The 22,309-nt window shown below is 40.1% G+C and overlaps 1 protein-coding gene across 1 annotated transcript in view; it reads left to right on the top strand.

The window, feature by feature from the left end:
- The window catches only part of BPIFB2 (BPI fold containing family B member 2), a 32,518-nt gene extending 22,672 nt beyond the window's left edge, over window positions 1-9,846 (top strand). The window contains exons 11-14 of the mRNA XM_016428535.2: window positions 935-980; window positions 2,767-2,830; window positions 5,533-5,609; window positions 7,614-9,846. Of these exons, the coding sequence (XP_016284021.2) occupies window positions 935-980; window positions 2,767-2,830; window positions 5,533-5,609; window positions 7,614-7,655 (229 nt within the window). The 3' untranslated portion in view covers window positions 7,656-9,846. The remainder of the gene's footprint in view (window positions 1-934; window positions 981-2,766; window positions 2,831-5,532; window positions 5,610-7,613) is intronic.
- Window positions 9,847-22,309: the final 12,463 nt, after the last annotated feature.

The raw sequence follows: 22,309 nt of genomic DNA, 5'->3' as shown, positions 1-22,309 counted from the left end.
ATTTGAATTCAGAAAGATGAGTCTTCCTGACGCCATGCCCAGCACTCTATCTGCTGTGTCACCTAGCTGCTAACTTTAGGTAAAAAGGAATCAGACAGTCCTATCAGGTTCTATCATGCTCCCTCTTCCCACCTTTCTCCAAATCAAATGATGCAGGAGTATAGAGGCTCTGAAGACTTAGGAAGAGTCAGACAGGTAAACTGGCTGGGTCTTCCATTTGCTTAAATTTAATTAAATCAGAGGTTCTTAACTCTAAGTGTATGTATGTGTATGTGTGCATATGTGTGTATGAATGTGTGTGTGTGACGGGTCCATTTGGCAATCTGGTAAAGTTCCTGGATCCCTTCTCAGAATGATGTTTTTAAAAATCTAAAATAAAAGGACTACAAAGGAAACTGATTATACTGAAATTCAGCTGTCAAGACATTTTCTTAAAAAGATCAAGGATCTCTGCTTGAACAAACACATTCTATAGTTCTTTGACAGCAAAGTAATCTTTCTTCTCTATTTGGGAATTTCTGCTAGAAATGACTTGCCCCATTAGGGATCTAGTTCAACCTCCTCATTTTCCAAAGGTGGAAACTGAGACCCAACAAGGAGAAGAGGCTTGCCAAAAGCCACCTAGTGAGTTTGTGGCAATAAGGACCAGAAACTAGGATTCTAGAGAGCTTACTTTCATAGTGATTACTTTTCTTCTTCTTTCTTTTAAAGCTTCTTTACCAAATTAGGCCATCTGTGTCTTGGAAGGAGTTATGTCTGTGGAAAGTGGAAGGGGGAAGAATCTGAAGCAAGGGATGGAGCTGTGGGGTTAAGACCAGGGTTTAGAACAGGGTCTGGTACACGGTGGGGATGCAATAAAAGCTTGTTGAATGTCTAAAGTTGAATTAATCAGGAGGGCTTCCTGTCTCAAATGTTTTTGGTGATTGCTTTTTAGGGACATCGAGTTCAATGTGACCTCCTCCAATGTGGGCGTTTTTGATGTAAGTCTTTTAAAAATAGAACATTTTGGCCTAGTAGAAAATGTACACTGAACTCTGAAGGATAGAGAGACTTTTACCAGATGTTGGATCCATGCAGAAAACTAAAAGCAGTGCAAGCAAAGGCAAAGAGAAGAGAGAGGACAAACCCAAGGAAAGGCGGCTAACTGGTAGAGTAGATCTTGTACTAGGCTTAGAGTCAGAAGACCTGAATTCAAATTCAGCCTCAGACACTATTAGATCCTGGGCTAATCCCTTATCCTCTGTCTCAGTTTCCTCATTTGTCAAATAAGGTTAAAAATAAAGGCTATCTCCCAAGATTGTTGTGAGGATAAAATGAGGTGATATTTAAAAAATGCTTTGCAAACTGTAAAGCATGACATAAATGTAGTTATTATTCATTGTTGCTGCTACGTGTATAATAGTATTAATATAGCACTTGAAAGTTTGCAAAGCTTTTTCCCCCATTCTATTGCACTTTGCTTTATTGAGATTTGCAGACATTGTGTTTTTTTAAAATAGAATTGATTTACAAGTGTCTCAACCCCTCCCTACCCTTCCTGATAACAGGCATCATCTAGGAGTCAGATATGTATATAAAATGATGTCTTTCATGTTTCCATTTCTCAGTTTGCTCTTTAGAGTGAACATTCACAATTTATTCTTTAAGTATTAAATCCATAGCTTGTGTATGATGTTGTCTTGGTTCTGCTCATTTTACTGCATGCAGTTCTTTCTAAGCCTTTTAAAAATTAGCCTTCTTGTCATTTCTTATGGTGCAGTAATAGTCCATCACAACCATATACTACAATTTGTTTAGCCATTCCCCGATTGATGGACATCCTTCAATTTCCAGTTCTTTGCCACTACAAAAAAAGCTGCTATAAATATTTTGGAACACAGGTTCTTTTCCTTTTCCCCTGATCTTGGGAAACAGACCTAGCTACTGCTGGGTCTAAGGGTATATATACAGTTTTAAAACTCTCTGGGAGTAATTTCAAATTATTTTTCAAGGCTCTTCACAAACAGCTCATTTTTTTTCTCACAACAGCCCTTGGAGCTAGACATTATTATTATTATTATTATTCCCACTTTACAGTTGTGGAAACTGAGTCAGACAGAAGCTAAGTGATTTGCCCAGAGTCACACAGCTAAGTATTTGAGGCTAAATTTGAACTTGGGTCTAACTGTTCCAAGTCCAGTATTCTATCTACTCTACCTCCTCACTGTATTTGGGATTAGGGCAGATGAGGTTGGATCATAGGATTTAGAATTGGAGAGGGTTTTGGAGATGATGCATTTTAAAAACCCACAGACTCTGCACCTAGAGAACTTTGGTTGGGATCCTGGCTTTTCCCTTTATGCCTCGTATGATCTTGGGTGAATCATTTAATCTTTTTGAACCTCATTTTCCCTATCTATAAAGTGAAAAAAGTTGTACCAGACTACTTCGGAGGTCTCTTCCAACTCTAAAGCTATGATTCTAGGATGACCCAGATGAAGAAGATGATCCCCCAGAAAGGGGAGGGGACATACACAAGGTCACCCAGCTAGAAAACCAATAGCAGAGCCAGGATTAGAACCCCAGATATCAGGCCAGAGAGTGTAGTCTCTATCATACAGGCCCAGGTGAGCCATGGAAGATATGTGGGGAGGGAAGAAACATCACTGGCTTTGTTTCAGGAGCAGGGGGTTCTCAGTCTGTCCATTTGTTTGTTTCTTCACCTGCCATCATCTCTCCCTGATTTGTCCGACCCTGGGAACATCCCTTTCTGGTATCTTGTGCCAGCTGTTGGGGGTGAAACCTTTACTGAGATCTGCGGTCAAAGAACCTCTGACAGAGCACCTAAATGGTAAGAACTTTAGCCATGGGAACAAGAATTTTTATTTCTTTTTATTAATTTATTTGTATGTTGATTACATTGAAATTCCCAGGTATCTGCCTCCCTTACTCCCTCCCCCCTGCATGCACTGGAGAGAGAGCATCATTTGACAAAAAGATATATGTATATAGGGGGCAGTTAGGAGGCTTAGTTGGTAGACAGCCAGGCCTAGAGACAGGAGGTGCTGGGTTCAATTCTGGCTTCAGACATATCCTAGCTGTGTGACCTTGGACAAGTCACTTAACCCCTGTTGCTTAGCCCTTATTGCTCTTCTGCTTTGGAATTCATAATCTTGATTCTAAGACAGAAGGTAAGCATTCTAAAAAAAAGATACATGTATATATAAACTGTATCTTTTATATTTCTATTTATCAATTCTTTCTCTGGAGGTAGACATTTACAAATTATTCTTCAAACATTATTTTGGTAGCTATATATAATGATCTCTTGGTTCTAACTTATTTTGCTTTTCATAATTTCATGTAGGTCTTTCCATGTTTTTTTTAAACCCTTACCTTCCATCTTAGAATGATATTAGGTATCATTTCCAAGACAGAAGACTGGTAAGGACTAGGCAATTGGGGTTAAACAGCTTGTCCAGATCAGATTTTAACCCAGGACCTCCTGTTTCCAGGCTTGACTCTCTATCCACGGAGAAAACCTAGCTGCTCCATTATGTTTTGTTTTGTTTTTAATTAGCCTGCTCATCATTTCTTATGGCACAGTAGTGTTCTGTCACACTCATATGCCACAATTTGTTTAGCCATTCCTCAATTGATGGGCATCCCCTCAATTTCTAGTTCTTTGCCACCACAAAGAGAGTTGCTATAAACATTTGAGAACATATGGGCTCTTTTCCTTTTCCTTTGATCATCTTGGGAAACAGACCCAACAGTGGTATAGCTGGGTCTAAGGATATACACAGTTTTAGAACTCTCTGAGCATGATTCTAAGGTGCTCTCCAACATGGTTGGGTCAGTTCATAGTTCCATCAACAGCGTATTAATGTTCCCACTTTTCTACATCCCTCCAACATCTGTCATTTTGCACTGTTATCATTTTAGCCAATCTGATAGGCGGGAGATATCTCAGAATTATTTTGATTTGTATTTCTCTAATCAGTAATGATTCAGAGCATTTTTTTTGCATATAACTATATGGGTTTGATTTCTTTATCCAAAAACCATTTGTTCATTGGCCATTTGTCAATTGGAGAATGGCTCACATTCTTTTAAATTTGACATTTTCTATATATTTGGGATATAAAACCTGTATTTGAGAAACCATCAATAAAAATTTCCCCCCTGATTTTCTACTTTCCTTCTAATCTTGGTTATGTTGGTTTTATTTGTAAAAACTTTAAAAAAATATAATGTAATCAATATTATCCATTTTATATTTCACAATGCTCTCTATATTTTGTTTATTCAAAAATTCTTCTCTTATCCATAAATCTGATAGGTAATATGTTCCCTGTTTTTCTAATTTGCTTATTATATTTCCCTTTATTCTTAGGTCATGTATTCATTTTGATCTTATCTTGGTAAATGGTATAAGATATTGGTCTATACCTAGTTTCTGCCAGACCATTTTCCAGATTTACCAACAATTTTTGGCAAAAAAGGAATTCTAGTCCCCAAAACTTGGCTGGATTTGAACTCAGGTCTTCCTGACTCAAAGGTGCTCTGTCCATGATACCACAAAGCTGATGTGTAAATAGGTCAAGTTCTTCCTTGTATGGAGTTAAATTCTGTCTCTCTGTGACTTTCCTTACTGATTCTAGTTCTTCCTCTAGGGGACAAGCAAAATAAGTCTGTTTCCTTTTTTCCAATGTAACTTTACAGTGTTTGAACTTTCCCCCTTAAGTCTTTTTTCTCCCCAGGGGAAATGCCCCCAGTCTCTTCAACTAATCTTTTTGTTGCATAATTCAAAATATCTTGGTGTCCTTGTTCTCCTCCAGACACAAGACGGTACAATGGATAGAGCACTGGCCTGAAGTCAGGAAAATTCAGCTGCATGAGTTCAAGTCTGGCCTCAAATACCTACTAGCTATGTGACCCTAGGCAAGTCACTTAATCCTGTTTGCCTCAGTTTCCTCATCTGTAAGAATGAACTGGAGAAGGAAATGGCAAACCACTCTAGTATCTTTGCCAAGAAAACCCCACATAGGGTCGTGAAGAGTCAGACACTGCTGAAGATGATCAAACAATAACAAAGTCAGGCTCTGGTTTCTACATTCATAAAAGCATAGATTTAGAGCTACAAAGGGATCTTCGAGGCATGCTAGTTTGGACCCCTTATTTTGCCGATGATGACACTGAGGTCCAGAGGGACTGTACAAGTGACTTGCTTAAGGTCATTCAGATAACTAATGCCAGTAAATGAAATAAACCCTCTCCTTTTTTCCATTGTACTCTCTGGGCACATGCCCAAGTTGGCAGTGTTGGAATCCAAGTTAAAATGGAAAAGACAGAACGACTTCTGGAATCTTATCTCCTTGTCTGGTGACATTTGAATTTCAGTTTTGGGAAGCAAGGGGATGACTATATTTAGAGCAGGTTGGGGGTCCAGGCATTGGCATAAGAACTTTGGTGTGGGAGGAAGTCACTGTAGCCTTTGTTTCAGTGACCGGGGAGAGACACAACTGATTTTAGTATTTTTTTTCTTTATAGCACTCTTTGGCTTGGGAGTTACTCTTCCCACCATTGCTAAAGCAAATTTCATCTCCCCTCAAGTCTTTGTGTATGAGGTAAGAATGACTAAACCTGCTTTTAGCATCTTCTGTCAAGACCCAGCCTTGTGTCTTCATGATTCCTGGCAGTTGTGTGGGGTGGCAGGGGTAGGATGGAGACACAAAGACAAGGGAAATATTACGGGAGGGCAGGGTCTAGAGCTAGGAAGGACCTTGGAGCTCGTCTAGTCCAAGCTTTCCATTGTGCAGGTGAGAAAGCTAAGGCCTAGAGAAAATGACTTGCCAAGTAACACAGCCCGAGTGTCAGGCTTGAACTCAGTTTCTCAGACTCTGTATTTAGTGCTTCTTGCATTTTTGGTTCCTGTAGAGTCTAGTTTCTGCTGCTCACTGGTGCAGGCTGCTTGGGAAGAGTAATTCCTGCTTAAGGAAGCAAGTTGAATAGGACATGCAGACCCAGATTTTGGGAAGGAAGGTTACAAATTAATGGGTAGGTCCAGACTTTCAGAGGACCATAGATTTGGAGCTGGAAGAGGACCATCTGGGCCTATTCCCATACTTTACAGATGAGAAAATGGAGGTTCATAGAGGTTAAATGACTTTCAGGTACTAATTTTACTAAGTTGAGATTTGAGCCAAAGTCCTACAATTCCACAACCAAAACTTTCCTCCAATTCAATTAAAAACAATTCTAATCTGGTTCACTTGGATAGTTGGAATGTTTGAGATTTAGTCCTTGCTATGTTACTAGTTAGCTGTGCAACTGTGGACAAGCCACTTCTCTCTTGGCTTTGGTTTTCTCATCTATAAAATGAGGATAATAATTGATAAGATTTTATAGGTTTAAGATAGGATTTAACATGGGAATCAGCTCTAAATGGACCCTTGACATCATTTAGTGTAGCAATTTTCAAAATATGGCCTGGGGATCCAGGGAGGACTGGGGGTCTCAGATCCTTTTTAGAAGGTCAGAAAAGCCAAAGCTATTTTCATAAAATGTTATGACTTTAATTTACAATATGATAACTATAAATGACAAGCTAAACAAAATCTCTTGGGAGAGTCTTCCAAAGTTCTTTAGAGCGTAGATGGGTCCTGATACCAAAAAGTTTGAGAACTGCTACTTCAGTCCAATCCCCTGATTTTAAAGAGGAGGAAACTGAAATCAGGGAGGGGAAGTGACAGTACATAGAAGTCAGAGTCTGAACTGGAACCCTTCTCTTGACCCCCATTTCTGGACTCTTTCCATGACATCATATTACTTCTTACTATATTTGTAACATACCACCCAAGCCAGGTTATATATAAAACTTTTCAAGACATTCATGTGTCTATGACTTCTATGAGGTAGGAAGAACAATTCTGTCCATTTAACAGATTTGAAATTGAGGCAGTATGCTTGTTGTACAAAGCATTGGATTTGGAATCAGATGACCTGGGTTATAGCCCTTCCCCTGCTGTTTGCTAGAACAGAATTTGTTCCAAGTGGGGTCTTAGAGATTTTCTGGTCCAATCTCCCCAATTTTCAGTTCAGAAATCAGAGGCCAAGGGGGCAGCTGGGTGGCTCAGTGGATTGAAAGCCAGGCCTAGAGATGGGAGGTCCTGGGTTCAATGTGACCTCAGACACTTCCTAGCCGTGTGACCCTGGGCAAGTCACTTAATCCCAATTGCCTAGCCTATCGATTTGAAGACAAAAGGCAAGGGTTAAAAAAGAAACATTGGACCCATTTGTGACTGCTACACTTCTAGTTCTAGTGAGATAGGGATACCCAGTTTCAAAACAAAACAAAAAACTTCCCTTTCTGGCTCTCAGTTTCCTTCTCTAAAAAATGACGAGTTGTACAAGATGAACTCTAAGCTACACTCAGTCTCTATTCTGCAGTCATATGGTTCTAGGTCCAGACAAGTCAAGAGACTTGTCTAACACTGGATAGCAAGTTATTGGGAGATTGAAGACTAGATGTAGAGTTTATTTTTTGTGAGCCTGTGTGGGCCACACCACTTGGTAACTCCAAACTGTCTCCCAGTTCCACATGAAGTGAATTTGTTTTCTCTGCCTGCCAGGGTTATATCGTGGTGTCCTGTGGACTTCATTTCCAGGATTGATCACAGAGAAGAACATGCAGTTACGAGAGGCTGCTGAGCAGGACAAGCTGTGCTTAGCTGGACTTCTCTTGTTTGGCTGTTCTATATATTGGATGAATATCAAACCCAATATTTCTTTAATGCTCTGAAACTTGTTTTAATTTTTCTCAGCTATATAGTTGTAGGGTTAACACTGGCCTGAATTTTTTCCTTTTTTTCTGTGATCTCCTCTGGAGGAGGACCACATAGCCAGATGGACTGTAAGGATGCTCCTACCTCTTCCCCATCCTGTAGTAAATAATTCCTCTAGTGTACCAATTTCCAGGCCCGGTCCACTGAGGTCTTAATGTCTTGAGATCAATTGTCATGAACGTTTCTTCTTCTGGGATCACATTGCCCAATGCATTTTTGATTCTTTGGCTGAGTCATGAAGTAGCAGCAATGTCTTTTTAGCAGCCTTGGTATACGTAGAACCATCCTAGATACACTGGCAATGTGAAAGAAACAGAAAACCCAAGACCCATTGATGAAAATGGGCAAAAAGGTGATTGTCTTTGGGGGCCCATCAAGACGTCTTCTCTTTAGGAAGAAATTGTGTAAGGGACTGAATTTAAGGTTCAAAGAATGGAACCTGGAGAAAGGGACACCAGAGGGAAGGGGGGTGGCATGAGCAATGACCTTAAGTACTTGAAGGACTGTCAGCAGTGAGATATGGAAGTTAAAAAAGCCAATATCCTCTGAGGCTGCATTGAACGTATCTATAGTGTTGGAGGTATGTTTGCCTGCCGTCTGTCCTAGTCAGAATCTGATCCCTAGTCTTATGCTCCATTCTGGATGCCACATTTTAGGAAGAACATTGATAATTTCAAGAACTTTCAGAGGAGGATAACCAGGGTGAGGAATGACCTTGAGATCAAACCACAGAATGACACATTGAAGGGCTTTGGGTCATTTAGGCTAGAAAAGAGAAGTTTCAGGGTGATTATAAGAGAGATGTCAAGAATTCGAAGAGCTGCTATATAGAAACCCTGTTCTACTTGTCCCCCAGAAGCAGACCTAGGAGTGATGGATAGAACTGGCAGAAGCAGATTTTTGATTCACTCAACTTAGTTAAAGCAGATCTATCTAAGATGGGCATAGCCAGCCTTGGGAAGTCTTCAAGGATAGGCTGAATGACTACTCACCAAGAATGTTGCAGAGGAGAGTCTGTGATATTAAGATGGTTAGAGCAAGAGGAAGCAAGAAGCAAAGGAAGACTCCTGGCTACCAGGATATGGGCTATTGAATTTATTTTAGAAGATGTTACTCATTCATGCCTGAAATAATTCATTCTTTAATAATAAAATGATTATCATAGCAGTCATAATGTAGTTGGACTCAATAAATATAAAATTCATAATGTTCACAAAGTCAAGAAAGAGACTAAAGGCTTTGACTTTAAATCTGGAAGACACATTGGATCCATGGATGAAGGCAGTACTCACAAATACCTTGATTTTTTTCAGATAAAAGTCAATTAAAGCCTAAAACTATCAAAGAGAAATCTGTGGCTGAACATGCTGAGACTTATTGGCATCCTGAAATCAATGTTAAATGGAAAAAAACGTGTAAAACAATGAATATCTAAGTAATATCATCTACAATGTACCTATTTGGAATTGTAAAACTATAAAACAGCCCAAGATCTGTGAGTTAACCCTTTTAGAATTAGGGGGAGGAAAATGAGGCTTACTGGTCCCCAGGGGGTTAGAGCCTATCTGTTTGGCTTCATGAGCCTTGTGCGCTAACTAACCACAGAGGAAAGAAGTCTGGGTAATTAGACTAACGGGGATGAAATGCTCCAAATTAGGGTGTCACCTGAACCTTGACCTATGGTTCCTATTCTGTCTTTTCTTGGAATGACTCAATTGAAGATGCTATAGAGGAGCCTCCCGCTTTAAGTAATAAATGGAATGTAATAGATGATTATATTCCAGTCTAGAATACTAAGATTATAGTGGGGCAGTGAGGAATTGAGCCTAGGTCATTGAATTTCCCACTCAAATTTCTTTTTCTAACTACCAGTTTCCCAGAAAAGCTTTGGTTATTATTTGTAGAAAGTTTAAACTTGTGGAACTTATTTATTTCAGTTTGCTATCTGCCTCCCAAGAAAGAACTGATGGACTCTCAATGCATATTGAAGCATATTTTTTAAAACTTCATTTTTCTTGGATTTTTTGTCTGTGTTTTCTTTCACAACATGGCTAATACAGAAATATAACTTGTGTGATTGCACATAAATAACATATCAAATTATTTTCCTTCTCAAGGAGGGGGGAAAGGAGAGAGGGAGAAAATTTAGAACTCAAAACAAAAAATGAATGTTAAAAATTATTTTTACATGTAACTGGTAAAAATGAAAATATTTAACTTAATTCAGTTTAGTTCAATAAACATTTTTTAAGTGCCCTCCATATGAAAGCCATTCTGGGAACACAAACTTGATATCAAACACACATAGGAACTTGGCATAAATATATAACTAAGATTTGTTCTCCAATTGATAACTGGTTAAGAGAAATGGGGAAAACAGTTAAAAATGGTAGACCATCAACAAACAGAAAAATAGTTCAAATCTTTAATAACTGACATGCTAGTTGAAATAATTCAGAGGCTTCACTTCCTACCCACCATGTTGTCAATAATGATAAATAAATAAATAAAGAATTATAAAAGGACAGAATTAGTCATTAGATGAACTATGGGAAGACTGTCATGCTAATATACTATTGGTAGAACCATGAATTGGCTCAACCATTATGGAAAACAATTTGGAATTATGTAAGAAAAGCTACTTTTATGAAAAAAAAACTTTGGGAAAAGTTTACTTTTATGAACAGTTGTTCATTAACCTTTGGCTCAGCAATTCCACTACTGGATATCATACCATTTAGGTCAATGATAGGAAAGTGTCATGATATCAAGATATACATAACACCACTGTTTGTATCAGCAAAGAACTAAGAAATGGGTATCCATCAATTAATCCAGGACTGAAAAAATGTGGCAGGTGAATGTAATGATAATGCTCTTATTCTTGTTCAGTTGTTTCTGACTCTTTGTGACCCCATTTGGGTTTTCTTGACAAAGATACCGGGGTGGGGGGGGGTTGATCTCCAGCTTATTTTACAGATGAGGAAACTAAGGCAAAAAAAGTTAAATGACTTGTCCAGGATCATAAAGCTAGTAAGGGTGAGAAGCTAGATTTAAACTCAGGTTTTCCTGACATCCCACTCTCTCCACTGTACCACCTAGCTTGCCTTTAAACAATGCTTCATGGTTTGAAAAATGCTTTGCATATATTAGCTCTTTTGAGCCTCACAACATTTTTATAAAGTTCCTGTAAACATTATCTCATTTTGTCCTTATGGCAGCCTAGGAGCTAGGTGCTATTATAATCCTCATTTCATAGATGAGGAAATTAAGGTAGACTGAGACTAAGTAACTTTTCTGGAACCACACAGTGTCTGGGACTAGATTTGAACTCAAGTCTCCCTGACTTCTTATTCAGGAAGGTTTTAGAGCTGAAGGTTCAGGTCAATAGCTCCACCTAGTTGTTTCCTACTGTAATGTAATATAATGCAATATTGCTATAATAAAGGAAACGAGTAGAAGGTAAACAAAGAAATAGAGAAAGACTTGTATGAATTGATGAAGAGGGGAGTAACCAAAACTAGGAGAATGAGAAGCACAGTGCCTATTGTTGCAATAAAATTTCAATAAGGAGAAACTGAGGCACAAAAGATCGAAGGATGATCTATTTATTGGCAAGGCTAGCAATGGCCCCCTGGTGACCAAAGAATCCTGATATGATTGGAGCAGCATTTTTATGCAGTTTAGTGGTTGCATTAGGTCCAGTGATGCAAACTAAGCTAAGCCTGTGATTGGTGCATAATTATATAGTCTTACTACAGGGATCTCCAAAGTCTAGTGCAATGGGGAAAAAGCAGAGTTAGTCGACATTTTCCAGAAAGCCTTGTGGTAGATAGCCCCACATAAACTTACCAGGAAGGGATCTTTCAGAGGCCATGGTAACAGGGTTACCCATTGTCCCCCAGAAATTCTTTGGATAGTCTCTAAATTACCACTCCCTGTACCAGTAGAAGCTGGTACTAGGAAAACATGGCCAGGTTGCATCACCCTTCATCCATCTTTCTTACCCCCCTCAAGTAGCACGATGGCTTTGTTTTCCTATTTATCTGTATTCATGATCATGAGACCTACACAAAATTGCTTTGGACTTTAAGCCTTAAAGATTTAGTTTCAATGGTTAATGCTATGATAAATAAAACTCATATCAGTTTCATACTATAATAACATAAACAAAATGCCAATAACTGTCAGCTTAACTCAAATGAAAGCAATGACTGACATTGATTTCAAAGGACAAATAATGAAAAATATTTTTAAAGAAGCCCTTACTATCTGTCTTAGAATTGATTCTAAGACAAAGTTCCAAGGTATGGTAAGAGCTAGGCAACTTGGAATAAATAATTTTGTTCAGGGTCACAGAATTAAGAAGTGTCTGAATTCAGATTTGAACTCAAGACCTCCTATCTTCAGGCCTGTCTCTCTACCACTGTGCCACCCAGCTGCTCTTGAAAAACATTTTTTAGTCAGTCAGTAAACATTTATTAAATGCCTGCTCTACCAAACACTGTGCTAAACTATGGGAATGCTTTTAAATAATTATAAAGTCACAGCTTACAATTTTATGGGCATGATGGCAAAAGACCTTTCCTGTTCTTGAGGAGCTTGTGGTCTAATGGGGGAAACAACATGCAAACAACCATGTCCAAACAAATGTGTGCAAGATAAATAAGAAATAATCATGAGATGAAATTAAAGGGGATCAGGAAAGGTCTTGAAGAAGGTGAGATTTTATCTGGAACCTGAGGGAAGTCAGGAGTTGGAGATGACGAAGTAGAGCATTCAGGCCTAGAGGATGGCCAGGGAAAAGACCTGCAGTTAGAAGATGGAATGTCTTGTTGGAGGAACAGCAAGGAAGTCAGTTATTAGAAGATCAGAAAGGTGGGATGAGGGCAGGCGGATTATGGAGGACTTTGAATGTGAAACAAAGAGGATTTTATATTTGATCTTGGAGGTAACAGGGAACCACTGGAGTTTTTGGAAAGTGACATGGTCAGATTTTCGCCTATAGGAAGATCATTCTGAAAGATAAGTGGAAGATGGGTTAGAGTGAGGAAAGATTTAGCAGAGACACCAACTAGCAGGCTATTGCAATAGTCTAGGGATGAGATGGTGAAGACCTACTCCAAGAGGTGGTAGTGTCAGAGGAGAGAAGGGGGAATACTCAAGATGCTAATGGAGGCAGACCAATAGGATACCCAGATTGTGGGACTGGGTGACTGGAAGGGTGATGGTACTCCTGGTGGAGTTAAGGAAATTAGGAAGAGGGGAAGGTTTGGGGGAGTTGGAGCTATCAGCTATAGAAATTCATATAGTCAAACTAACTCATTTTACAGAGGTGAGGGATTGTGGGTATCGAAGGTAGCATATAATGTCAGAATTGGTTTTGCTTAACTTTTTCTTTGTGATAAGAAAATTCTATTGGGTTGGGGCAGGGATATCAAGGGGATATCAGAGTTACCTAGGTGGCACTGATAGAGTGCAGGGGTTGGAGTCAGGGAGACTCATCCTCCTGAGTTAAAATCTGACCTCAGATACTTATTAGTTTTGTGACCCTGGCCAAGGCACTTAACCCTGTTGGGATCAGTTTCCTTATCTGCAAAATGAGCTGGAGAAGGCAATGGCAAACCACTCTAGAATCTTTGCCAAGAAAACCCCAAATGGGGTCAAGAATTTTTGAACAAACTCAAATGACTAAACAATAACAAAAGAATATCAGGATATATTTGTAGTTGAAAAAAAAAACAATCATCTAAGATGGAAGACACAACACTTGCTTCTAGGGGGCTTCAGAGACTGCATCTGTGATTTCTTTGGTATAGGAAACTCCTAGGTGAGAAAACTCTCTTTGCCAATGTGGTTCAGTACTATCTAAACGTACAAAGACAATCATCATCCTCGGTTACCGAGAGACTACTACTACTATCCAACTCAAACTCTCTAATTAGAGAGTTATTTAGATCACTAAGAATTCAAATGACCTGCTTGGGGTATTGAATCCCAATATATGTCAGAGGCAAGATTGAGCCCAGGTCTTCCTGGCTCCAAAGTCAGATCTTTATCTTCTACCACTAGGAGGATACAGTATGTATTTGTTGTTGTTCAGTTGTTCAGTCATATCTGACTTTTACTGACTCCATGTGCTGTAACATGCTAGAACCCCTCTCTCTTCTACTCTTTGTCAAAGTCAAGCTCTTGTTCATTGTTTCCATTACATTATCTATCTATCTCAACCTCTGATGTCCCTTTCTCCTTTTCCTTCAATCTTTCTCCACACACTTTTCCAATGAATCAAAGTATTTAAGCATCATCTTCAGTATTTGACCTTCCAGTAAATAGTCTGAGATTTCTTTTAAGCATTGACCAATTTGATCTTCTTACTGCCCAAAGGACTCTCAGAACAACAATAAGTCTACAAGTATGCATTATACAAGGTGGTAGAGTGTTGTGGCAGCAAAGAGATACAGAGAAAGCATACTAAGAAATTCTGGTGAAAGAGAACATTTCCTCTGGCACCTTGCTCTGATAGGCTCTCAGCAATGACCAGATTCACACTGAAGGTTTGAAGACCCCTCTCAGTAGGAGTCTTACAAGGGGAGCTGATATAATCCAAGAGAATGAAATACAAATAGTGAGTTTTGAGAAGGAGGGATAGAGGAGGCAGGAGAAACATCCTAGAGATTCTCATATCCACCACATGGCAAGAACTGCTCACTGTACCCTTATAGGTACAGCCTCTGGGCTCTGTGATTACCCTTTTCTCTTGGATACTTTTTCCTCTCTAGGTTTCAATGTCATTGCTTTCTCCTGGTTCTCCTCCTGCCAGTATGATCACTTCTTCTCTGTCTTCTTTGCTGGATCTTCACCCAGGTCGTGCCTATGAATTAGGGATCTATTCTAGACACTTTTAACTTCTCCCTTTATCCCAAGGATTCTGTATTGTGTTGTGGATCCCTTTGGCAGTCTAGGAAACTTATGGATCCTTTTCAGAATAATGCTTTTAAATTCATTAAATAAAAGAACAGAATTGTAGAAGAAACATATTGAAATACAGTTACCAAAATATTATAAAAAATTCTGGGTCTCTGATTAAGTGCCCTTGCCCTCTAGTAACTCAATCAGCAACCTCATTGGCTTCCCTTGGGCCCAGTTATTGGGCCAATGCAGATAATTCCCAGATCTATATAGCCCTAGTCTCTTTCCCAAGCTACTGTCTTGTATCACCAACTGCCTTTTGAACACCCCAAACTCAAAATGTCTAAAACAGCATTCATTATCTTCCCCCAGACCCCACAGCCTAAACTATCCTTCTTTCTAATACTATTGAGAGCATTGTTATTCTGAGACTCATAGCATTATTGTCATTCTCTGCTCCTCTTTCTCTTACTCACGCCACGAGTCTGCGTCCAAGACTTGCTTCTTCCTTTATGACATCTTTCACATATATTCCCTTCTCTCCACTCACACAGCCACCACTCTGGTATAGGCCCTCATCATCTCTGGTCTGGCTCATTGCAGTGGCCTTCTGGGTAGTCTCCCTCCCTTACATCTCTCCCTCCTTTCAGCTGCCAGAGTGATTTTTCCTAAAGTGAAGATAAATTCAGTAAACTCTAGTGGTTCCATATTAACCTCAACAACAAATCGAAAACCCTCTGTTTGGCTTTTAAAGTGCTTTACAACATCACACCTTTCTACTTTTCCAGTCTTCTTACACTAAAATGTAATACCCCACAGTGAAGAGACACAGGACTTGTCTCCCAACTCCATCCTTTTTACTGACTATCGTCTTGGTCTGGGACACTCTCCTTGCTTCTGGTTTTCTCTCAGCCTTGGTTTAGATCTTCCCTGTTGCAGACACCTTTCTTGTTTCCCCTCCTTAGCTCTCCTGCTTCTCTCTGCTAGCCCCTTCCCTCAGAGCTTACCCTCCACATACACTTCATGCATCTGGTATGGACAATTTTTTACATGTCATTTCCCCCATTAGAACATGAACTCCTTGATAGCAGGGGCCCTGTTTTTGCCTTTCTTTTTATCCAAAGAACTTAGCATAGTGCCTGGCACATGGCTAGCACTTAATAAGGGCTTGACTCATTTTTATTATGGATAAGGACTCATTGAATATTAGAGCCTGGAAAGGACTTTTGATCAACTCATAAAGCTTCTTATTAAGAGTCTATTATGGGGGGTGCTGGGTGGCTCAGTGGATAGAGAGTCAGGCATGGAGATGGGAGGTCCTGGGCTCAATTCTGGCTTCAGTCACTTCTTAGCTGTGGGACCCTGGGCAAGTCACTTAACCCCCATTTCCTAGCCCTTACCACTCTTCTGCCTTGGAATAGATTCTTAGTATCAGTTATAAGAGAGAAATAAGGGTGTTAAATCTGGAATGAACTTTTTGAGGTGGAAGCACAATGTCCTTTATTTTATATAAGTATTTACCAAAGGTCACACAACTGGTTAGTATCAAAGTCCAGATTAGGATCCAGGTCTCGAGGTTCCATATCTTATCCCTCTCCCATAGTGAATGCTAAAAGGGAAGGTTTAGGGTTGCTTCTGCTTAGCTGGTTCATGTGTTTGGGGCTTAGGAGACTGCCTCCTGGCAGGTTGTGGTTTTGGGGACTTCTGAAGCTTTTGACGTTTAGTAGTAAACCATGTTAGGGTGGAAAAACCAAGAGGATAAACCAACGATTCTATCTCTTGCTGATCAGTGTCAGAGATTTTGATCTGGCGTTAGACAAACTGAGTTTGGACTGGAGAAGATTGAGGCTGAAAACTAGAAGTCTGCCTTCGAATGGGCAGAGTCCTTCTAGGATGTGTGCTGTTCCACCTTCTCAGTCCCACCATCTCTGACCCATCTTTCAGAGGAAAAGAATGAGCTTGTTTTTGAAGGAGGCATAAAAGGGAAGAAAATCTCTCTCTCTGTCTCTCTGTCCTGTCTCTGTCTCTCTCTGTCTTTCTCTCTGTCTCTGTTTCTCTCTCACCCCCTCTCTTCTCTGTGTGTGTGTGTGTGTCTCTCTGTCTGTCTCTTTGTTTGTCTCTGTCTCTCTATCTCTGTCTCTCCCTCTCAAAGTCAATGTTTTCTTGTTATGGTAGACAATTAGATGTAGGGGGAAGAGCCCTGGTCTGTAAATTAGGGATCTGAGTTCTGCCACTAAATCATTCTGTAAAATGAGGTGGTTGGCATATATGATCTCTGAGGTCCCTGTCTAGCTCTACTACTTCATGCAATCAGATCTCTTCTAGGTCTTACCTTCTATGTTCTAAGGTCTTCCAACTCTGCTACTCCATGTCCTGAGGTCTCACCCAGTTCTGGCAGCTGGACAAGTAGATGAGCAGAAAGTGTTAATTAAAGTACTATGATATATGCATGCATACATGTATGTATATGAGAGAAGATGACTTAAGCCCTTCCAGTCACACTGGTTTGAATCTCTGAAACAACTCTTTTTATCTCACATCCTGTATCTAGTCACTTGCCAAGTCTTGCCAATTGCATAAAATCTCTCATCTCAGCCCTCCTCTTCTCATTCCAGTCACCACCTTAGTTCAGACCCTTAGCATCTCTTGCTTGGACTCCCAGCTTCCAATATCTACCTCTTCAACCAATCCTTTACTCAGTTGCCAGAATAATTTACCTAAAGCACAAATCTGGCCATGTCCCTTACCTAGTCAAAAAACTGCAGAGACTCCCAGCTCCCTCTAGGGCAAAATACAAACTCTTGGGTGAAACATTGAAAGTCCTTCACATTTTGGCTCTCATCTGGTTTTCCAGGCTTATTGCATATGACTCCCTTTCATATACTTTCTATTCTTGCCACAAGTATCTATTCTACTGCTTCTATAGGTCTACACAGGCTATCTTCCATGCTTGAGCTGCTTCTTTCCCATTTTTGCCTCTTGGACTCCCCTGGTTTCCTTCGATAGTTAGAATATGTGTCATCTCTTTCAGGAAGCCTTTAGGGTTCAATCATTCTCTCTCTGCCTTCTGTTTTTGTCTTGTTTCTCTCCTCTCCTCTTTTTTCTCTTTTCTCTCCTCTCTTTCTCTCCTCTCCTTTTTTATTTCCTCTTTCCTCCCATCTATACTCCTTTTTCTCTCTCTTCTCTCATCTCTTTTTTCTCTCTTTCTCTCTCTCCTCTCTGCCTTCTCTTCCTCTTTCTCCAACTGACACAAATATACTTGTGTGTTTGTATCTCTAGTAACTAATTTGATACTGTTCTCATAGCAAGCATTTAAAGAAAGCTTGTCAAATTGAGGAGGATCTGACAGTTATCCCTCCTTCGTGCTAGTATTTTAATAGCCCTTTAAATAAATCTCACACATTGTCTTCCATTTTCTTACCCATGGAGGCCTATTTCTTTGCATACGTGTTTCCCTACACCTCTCTTTTCTCACTTTACCTCTTAGAATTCTTAGTTACCATCAAATATGGTTCAGATGGTGCTTCTGCCACCAGAGCATTCCTGATTCCTACTCACTGTTCCTGTTCTTTTCTTCTCAAAGATACTTAAAAAACTCTTTATGTATTTTTATAATGATTTATGTGTTTACACACCATATCCCATCAGTAAAAGGCAAGCTCCTTGAGCGCAAGGATTGTTTTATTTTTGTCTTTGTAGATCCAGAACCTAACAGTGTTTTTCACTTAGTAGGTGCTTTATACATGTTTATTGAATTAATTGGTTCTTAAGACAACCCTGTGAAGTAGGCAAGCATGTGTTACTGTTTCCATTTTACAGATGAGGAAACTGAGGATCAGAGAAATTCAAAGATTTGCCTGAGGTCATACAACTAGTGAATGACAGAAACTGGGCTTGTAACACTGCTCTTCTGATACCCAGGTTGGTGTTGTCTCTCCTGCACTTGCTGCCTTCACTGCCTTCCCCTAAGACTGTCCTGGGGGACTTTCTGTGAACCCACCTTAACCTCCTTTTCTCTCTGTTCATGAGCCATCCAGCCAGCACATCCCTTTAGCCTATGGATTCTTAACCTGATCGATGGGTAGATTCTAGGGAGACTATAAAGTTGGATAGAAAAAAAAATAACATTTTCATTTCAATATGATTAGTTTCATGACTATTTTACTTTATGCATTTAAAGCCATTCTTCTGAGAGGGCTTCATGGCCTTCTCTTCACCGATGTAGGCGTGCAGCATGCCCAAGAAAGATAAGAACCCCAGCCTGCAGGGACTTCTGTGTTGCAGACGATACCTTCATGGGGACAGACATCCTACTGTCATGTAATCAATCTGTCCATAGACATAGGATCATTCATACTCCAGTGACTGGGATGGTTTTTACACTTCTTACACTAAGTCCTAGATAATCTTTCTCTCAGTTTCAGCCTCTCTCAGGATACCATGATACATTTCTTTTTATAAGGTTTAATTTTTTTCCAAGTAAATAAACTCCACAAAACTTTATCTCTTTTGAAAAGCAGAGGATAGACACAGAAGTAGAACTGGATTTGAAGGCATGAGGCTGGAATTTGAGACCTGGTTCTGGCAAATACTATCTCTTGTTATCATGCATAAATCACTTAACTTTTCTGTACCTCAGTTTATCCCCAGTAAAATGGGGATAATAATCCATTTGCTATCCAGCTTAGAATCTATGCCCTCAAGGAACTTGGTTGAGAGGAAGGCACTTTATAAAGCTAAAAGTGTTATGGAAATGTTAGCTATTATCCTAAATATTCCTCCTATCTCTCCTTCTGGACACCTCCTTTCCATTCATGACTATAAAGCATCTGCTTCCATTTGTCCTCCTGGAGGCAATAAAAGAGGTATCCGACATTAGCAGAACTTTTAGGAAGAAGAGGGAAAGAGGGAGAACTTTCTATCTGTTACCACCTACATATCCAAGGCTGGATGTCCTCAATATTTTCAGAGAGTCAGGGAATATTCAAGTCAGATTGTAGATAATAAAGTATTAATTCTATAAGAGACCTTAGGACAGAATCCAGAATGTCAGAGTTGAAAGGGACCTTAGATATTAGTCTAAGGGGCAGCTGGATAGCTCAGTGGATTGAGAGCCAGGCCTAGAGACAGGAGGTCCTAGGTTCAAATCTGGCCTCAGCCATTTCCCAGTTGTGTGACCCTGGGCAATTCACTTAACCTCCATTGCCTAGCCCTTACCACTCTCCTGCCTTGGAACAAATACACAGTATTGATTCTAAGATGGAAGGTAAGGGTTTAAAAAAAAAGAAATTAGCCTAACCACTTCATTTATTGATGATGAAACCAAGAAGGTATGTGACTTGTCCAAGGTCACACATTGAGTTTAATGGCTGTGGGTTTAGAACTCAGGTCTCATCATTTCCAATGCAGTTCTCTTTTTTCTTTGTTTGAGGTTGACTTCTAGAGATATCCCCAAGTCACTGAATGTTAGGGCTTAGCCTGCCCAGCCCTGGTTTGTGTGATCTGTTGATCTTTATTATTTGGGCTCCAGCTATATCTTCTGCCCTATCCCACATGATATGATTAGAACTTCCATTTCTTGCTCAATAGCTTTACTAAGTAATTCTGGGCCCTCCAAATGACTAGCCCCATCATTGTGCTAGCTTGGTCCCCATTTTCCATGATTTTAACTATCAAGTATCTGAAAAAGTTGTTATGATGAGAAGGTATTGATTTGTTCTGCTTGACTCCAGAGGATCGATCTAGGCCAATGAGTGGAAGTTATAAGGGCTATAATGAAACACTATTTAATAATTGGAGCTGCCTGAAAGTGGAATGGGTTGCCTCAAGATGTGTTGAGCTCCCTCTCACTGGAGGTCCTCAAATAGAGGCTGGCTGACCACTTGTCAGGGATGTTGGCCAAGGGATTCATGTTTCAAGAGAAAGAAATTTCAAGGGACCTCAGGGGTCTCCTCCTGTTCTGAGAGCCTAGGATTCTATTTACATTGGAAAGGTTGAAAAACCACTAGAGAACTGAGTTTATTGTTTTTCTGCGATAATTATCTGCATTCTTATCAACCCTCTCATTATCCCCACAGCTAATCATGTTCAAGTATAAAAAGCCTTCCTCTCCCTCAGTACCACGGAGGAGAAGGGCAAGAAGGTTCAGGCTGGCTACGTGGAAGACTTCCACACTCCAAGGACATGTCAAGGTAAGAATGGTTTCAGGTGTGGAAGACTTCACTCCAGATGTTCACTTAGTGGAGACAAATTGACCAGAAACAAGGCATCCTAAGCATTTTCTAGAACCAAAGACCAAATAAGATACAGCATGGAATAGTGGAAGAATGGCCGAGAAGTCCAGAAGATCTTGATTCCTGCCTCTGCACAGACATGCTGTGTGATCCTGGGCAATTAATCCCCAGTTATCTCTGAAACCATTAAATTACCGATGAGTTGCTAATTTGCCTTAGTGGATGTTGTGGATTTTCACATTAAGATTTCCCCACATCATTGAAATCCCAGGTCCAATCTCTCCCAATCCTGGTCCCCTAAAAACTCCCCTCCATTCTCCAATCATAAAGTCTGCATTCAATGTAAATGTTTACTTAGCTGGTGATTGGCAGAATGAGAGATACAACAACAATCCGTACCTTCGAAGGTCTTTCAGTCAGGTTGAAAAGAAGTCATCCCTAACCATAACATGTTAGAACCAGAAAGGACCTCAGAGATCATCCTGTTCAACTCTCTCCACTTTACAGATGAGGAAATTGAAGTCTAGAAGGAGGGGGGTGGAAGTCAGGGGGAGTGATTTTCCTGAAGTCATACAGTGATAAATATTTCTGAATAATACCAGGCGGTTGATGCTCAGTGCCAGATAATCAGATCTACAGGAATTCATTCATAAAGGGAATCACCCAAGGAATGATCCTTGAAGGCTGGTGCTGCAAGGAGTTTCATGAGAGTGGAAAGTCTTGGAGGAGAACAACCTCCATAGGAGATGGAGTTTGAGATGTGAGCTAACATCAAATGTTTTAGGGGCCAGAGTTGGTGCATACCAAGAGCTGATGGAACAGTTAATGGCAAATAAAGGCAATGGTATATATAAGAAAGAGTCCTAGATGATGGTTGAGAGTTGGGGTGAGGTTATTATAGGTGAGTCTTGCTTGATGCTACCCAGAGGAGAAGGCAACTTGCAAACGTGTCCTCCCTGTAAGTCCCAGGAGAAGTCAGTGTAGCCATCCCAATGGTATTAATTCTCTTCTCCTAAAGGTGATCTCTTTTAACCTCCCTATTCCAGTTAATAGCTCTGTGATTCTTTTAGTAATACTAAATACAATTTAGTAATGCTTTTGGTACCCACACTGGACATTCTGTTTCTATTTAAGATGACAAGATTTGGATGTGGATTGCTGGGAAGGTTCTGAGGACTTTGGAGATTCTGTAGGAATTGGTTGAAGAGAGAGCCTTGGGTTGAGGCAGGCGTGTGTGTGAGGGTGTGTGTGTGTGTGTGTGAGAGATCCACATTTCCTGGCCCAGCTCCTGGCCCCTACACCGGGCTCAGCCGCTACTTCATCTGCAGGTGTCCAACC

Source organism: Monodelphis domestica, chromosome 1 (genome assembly GCF_027887165.1).
Source record: "Monodelphis domestica isolate mMonDom1 chromosome 1, mMonDom1.pri, whole genome shotgun sequence".
NCBI lineage: Eukaryota > Metazoa > Chordata > Mammalia > Didelphimorphia > Didelphidae > Monodelphis > Monodelphis domestica.
This window is presented reverse-complemented; position numbering and strand designations above follow the sequence as displayed.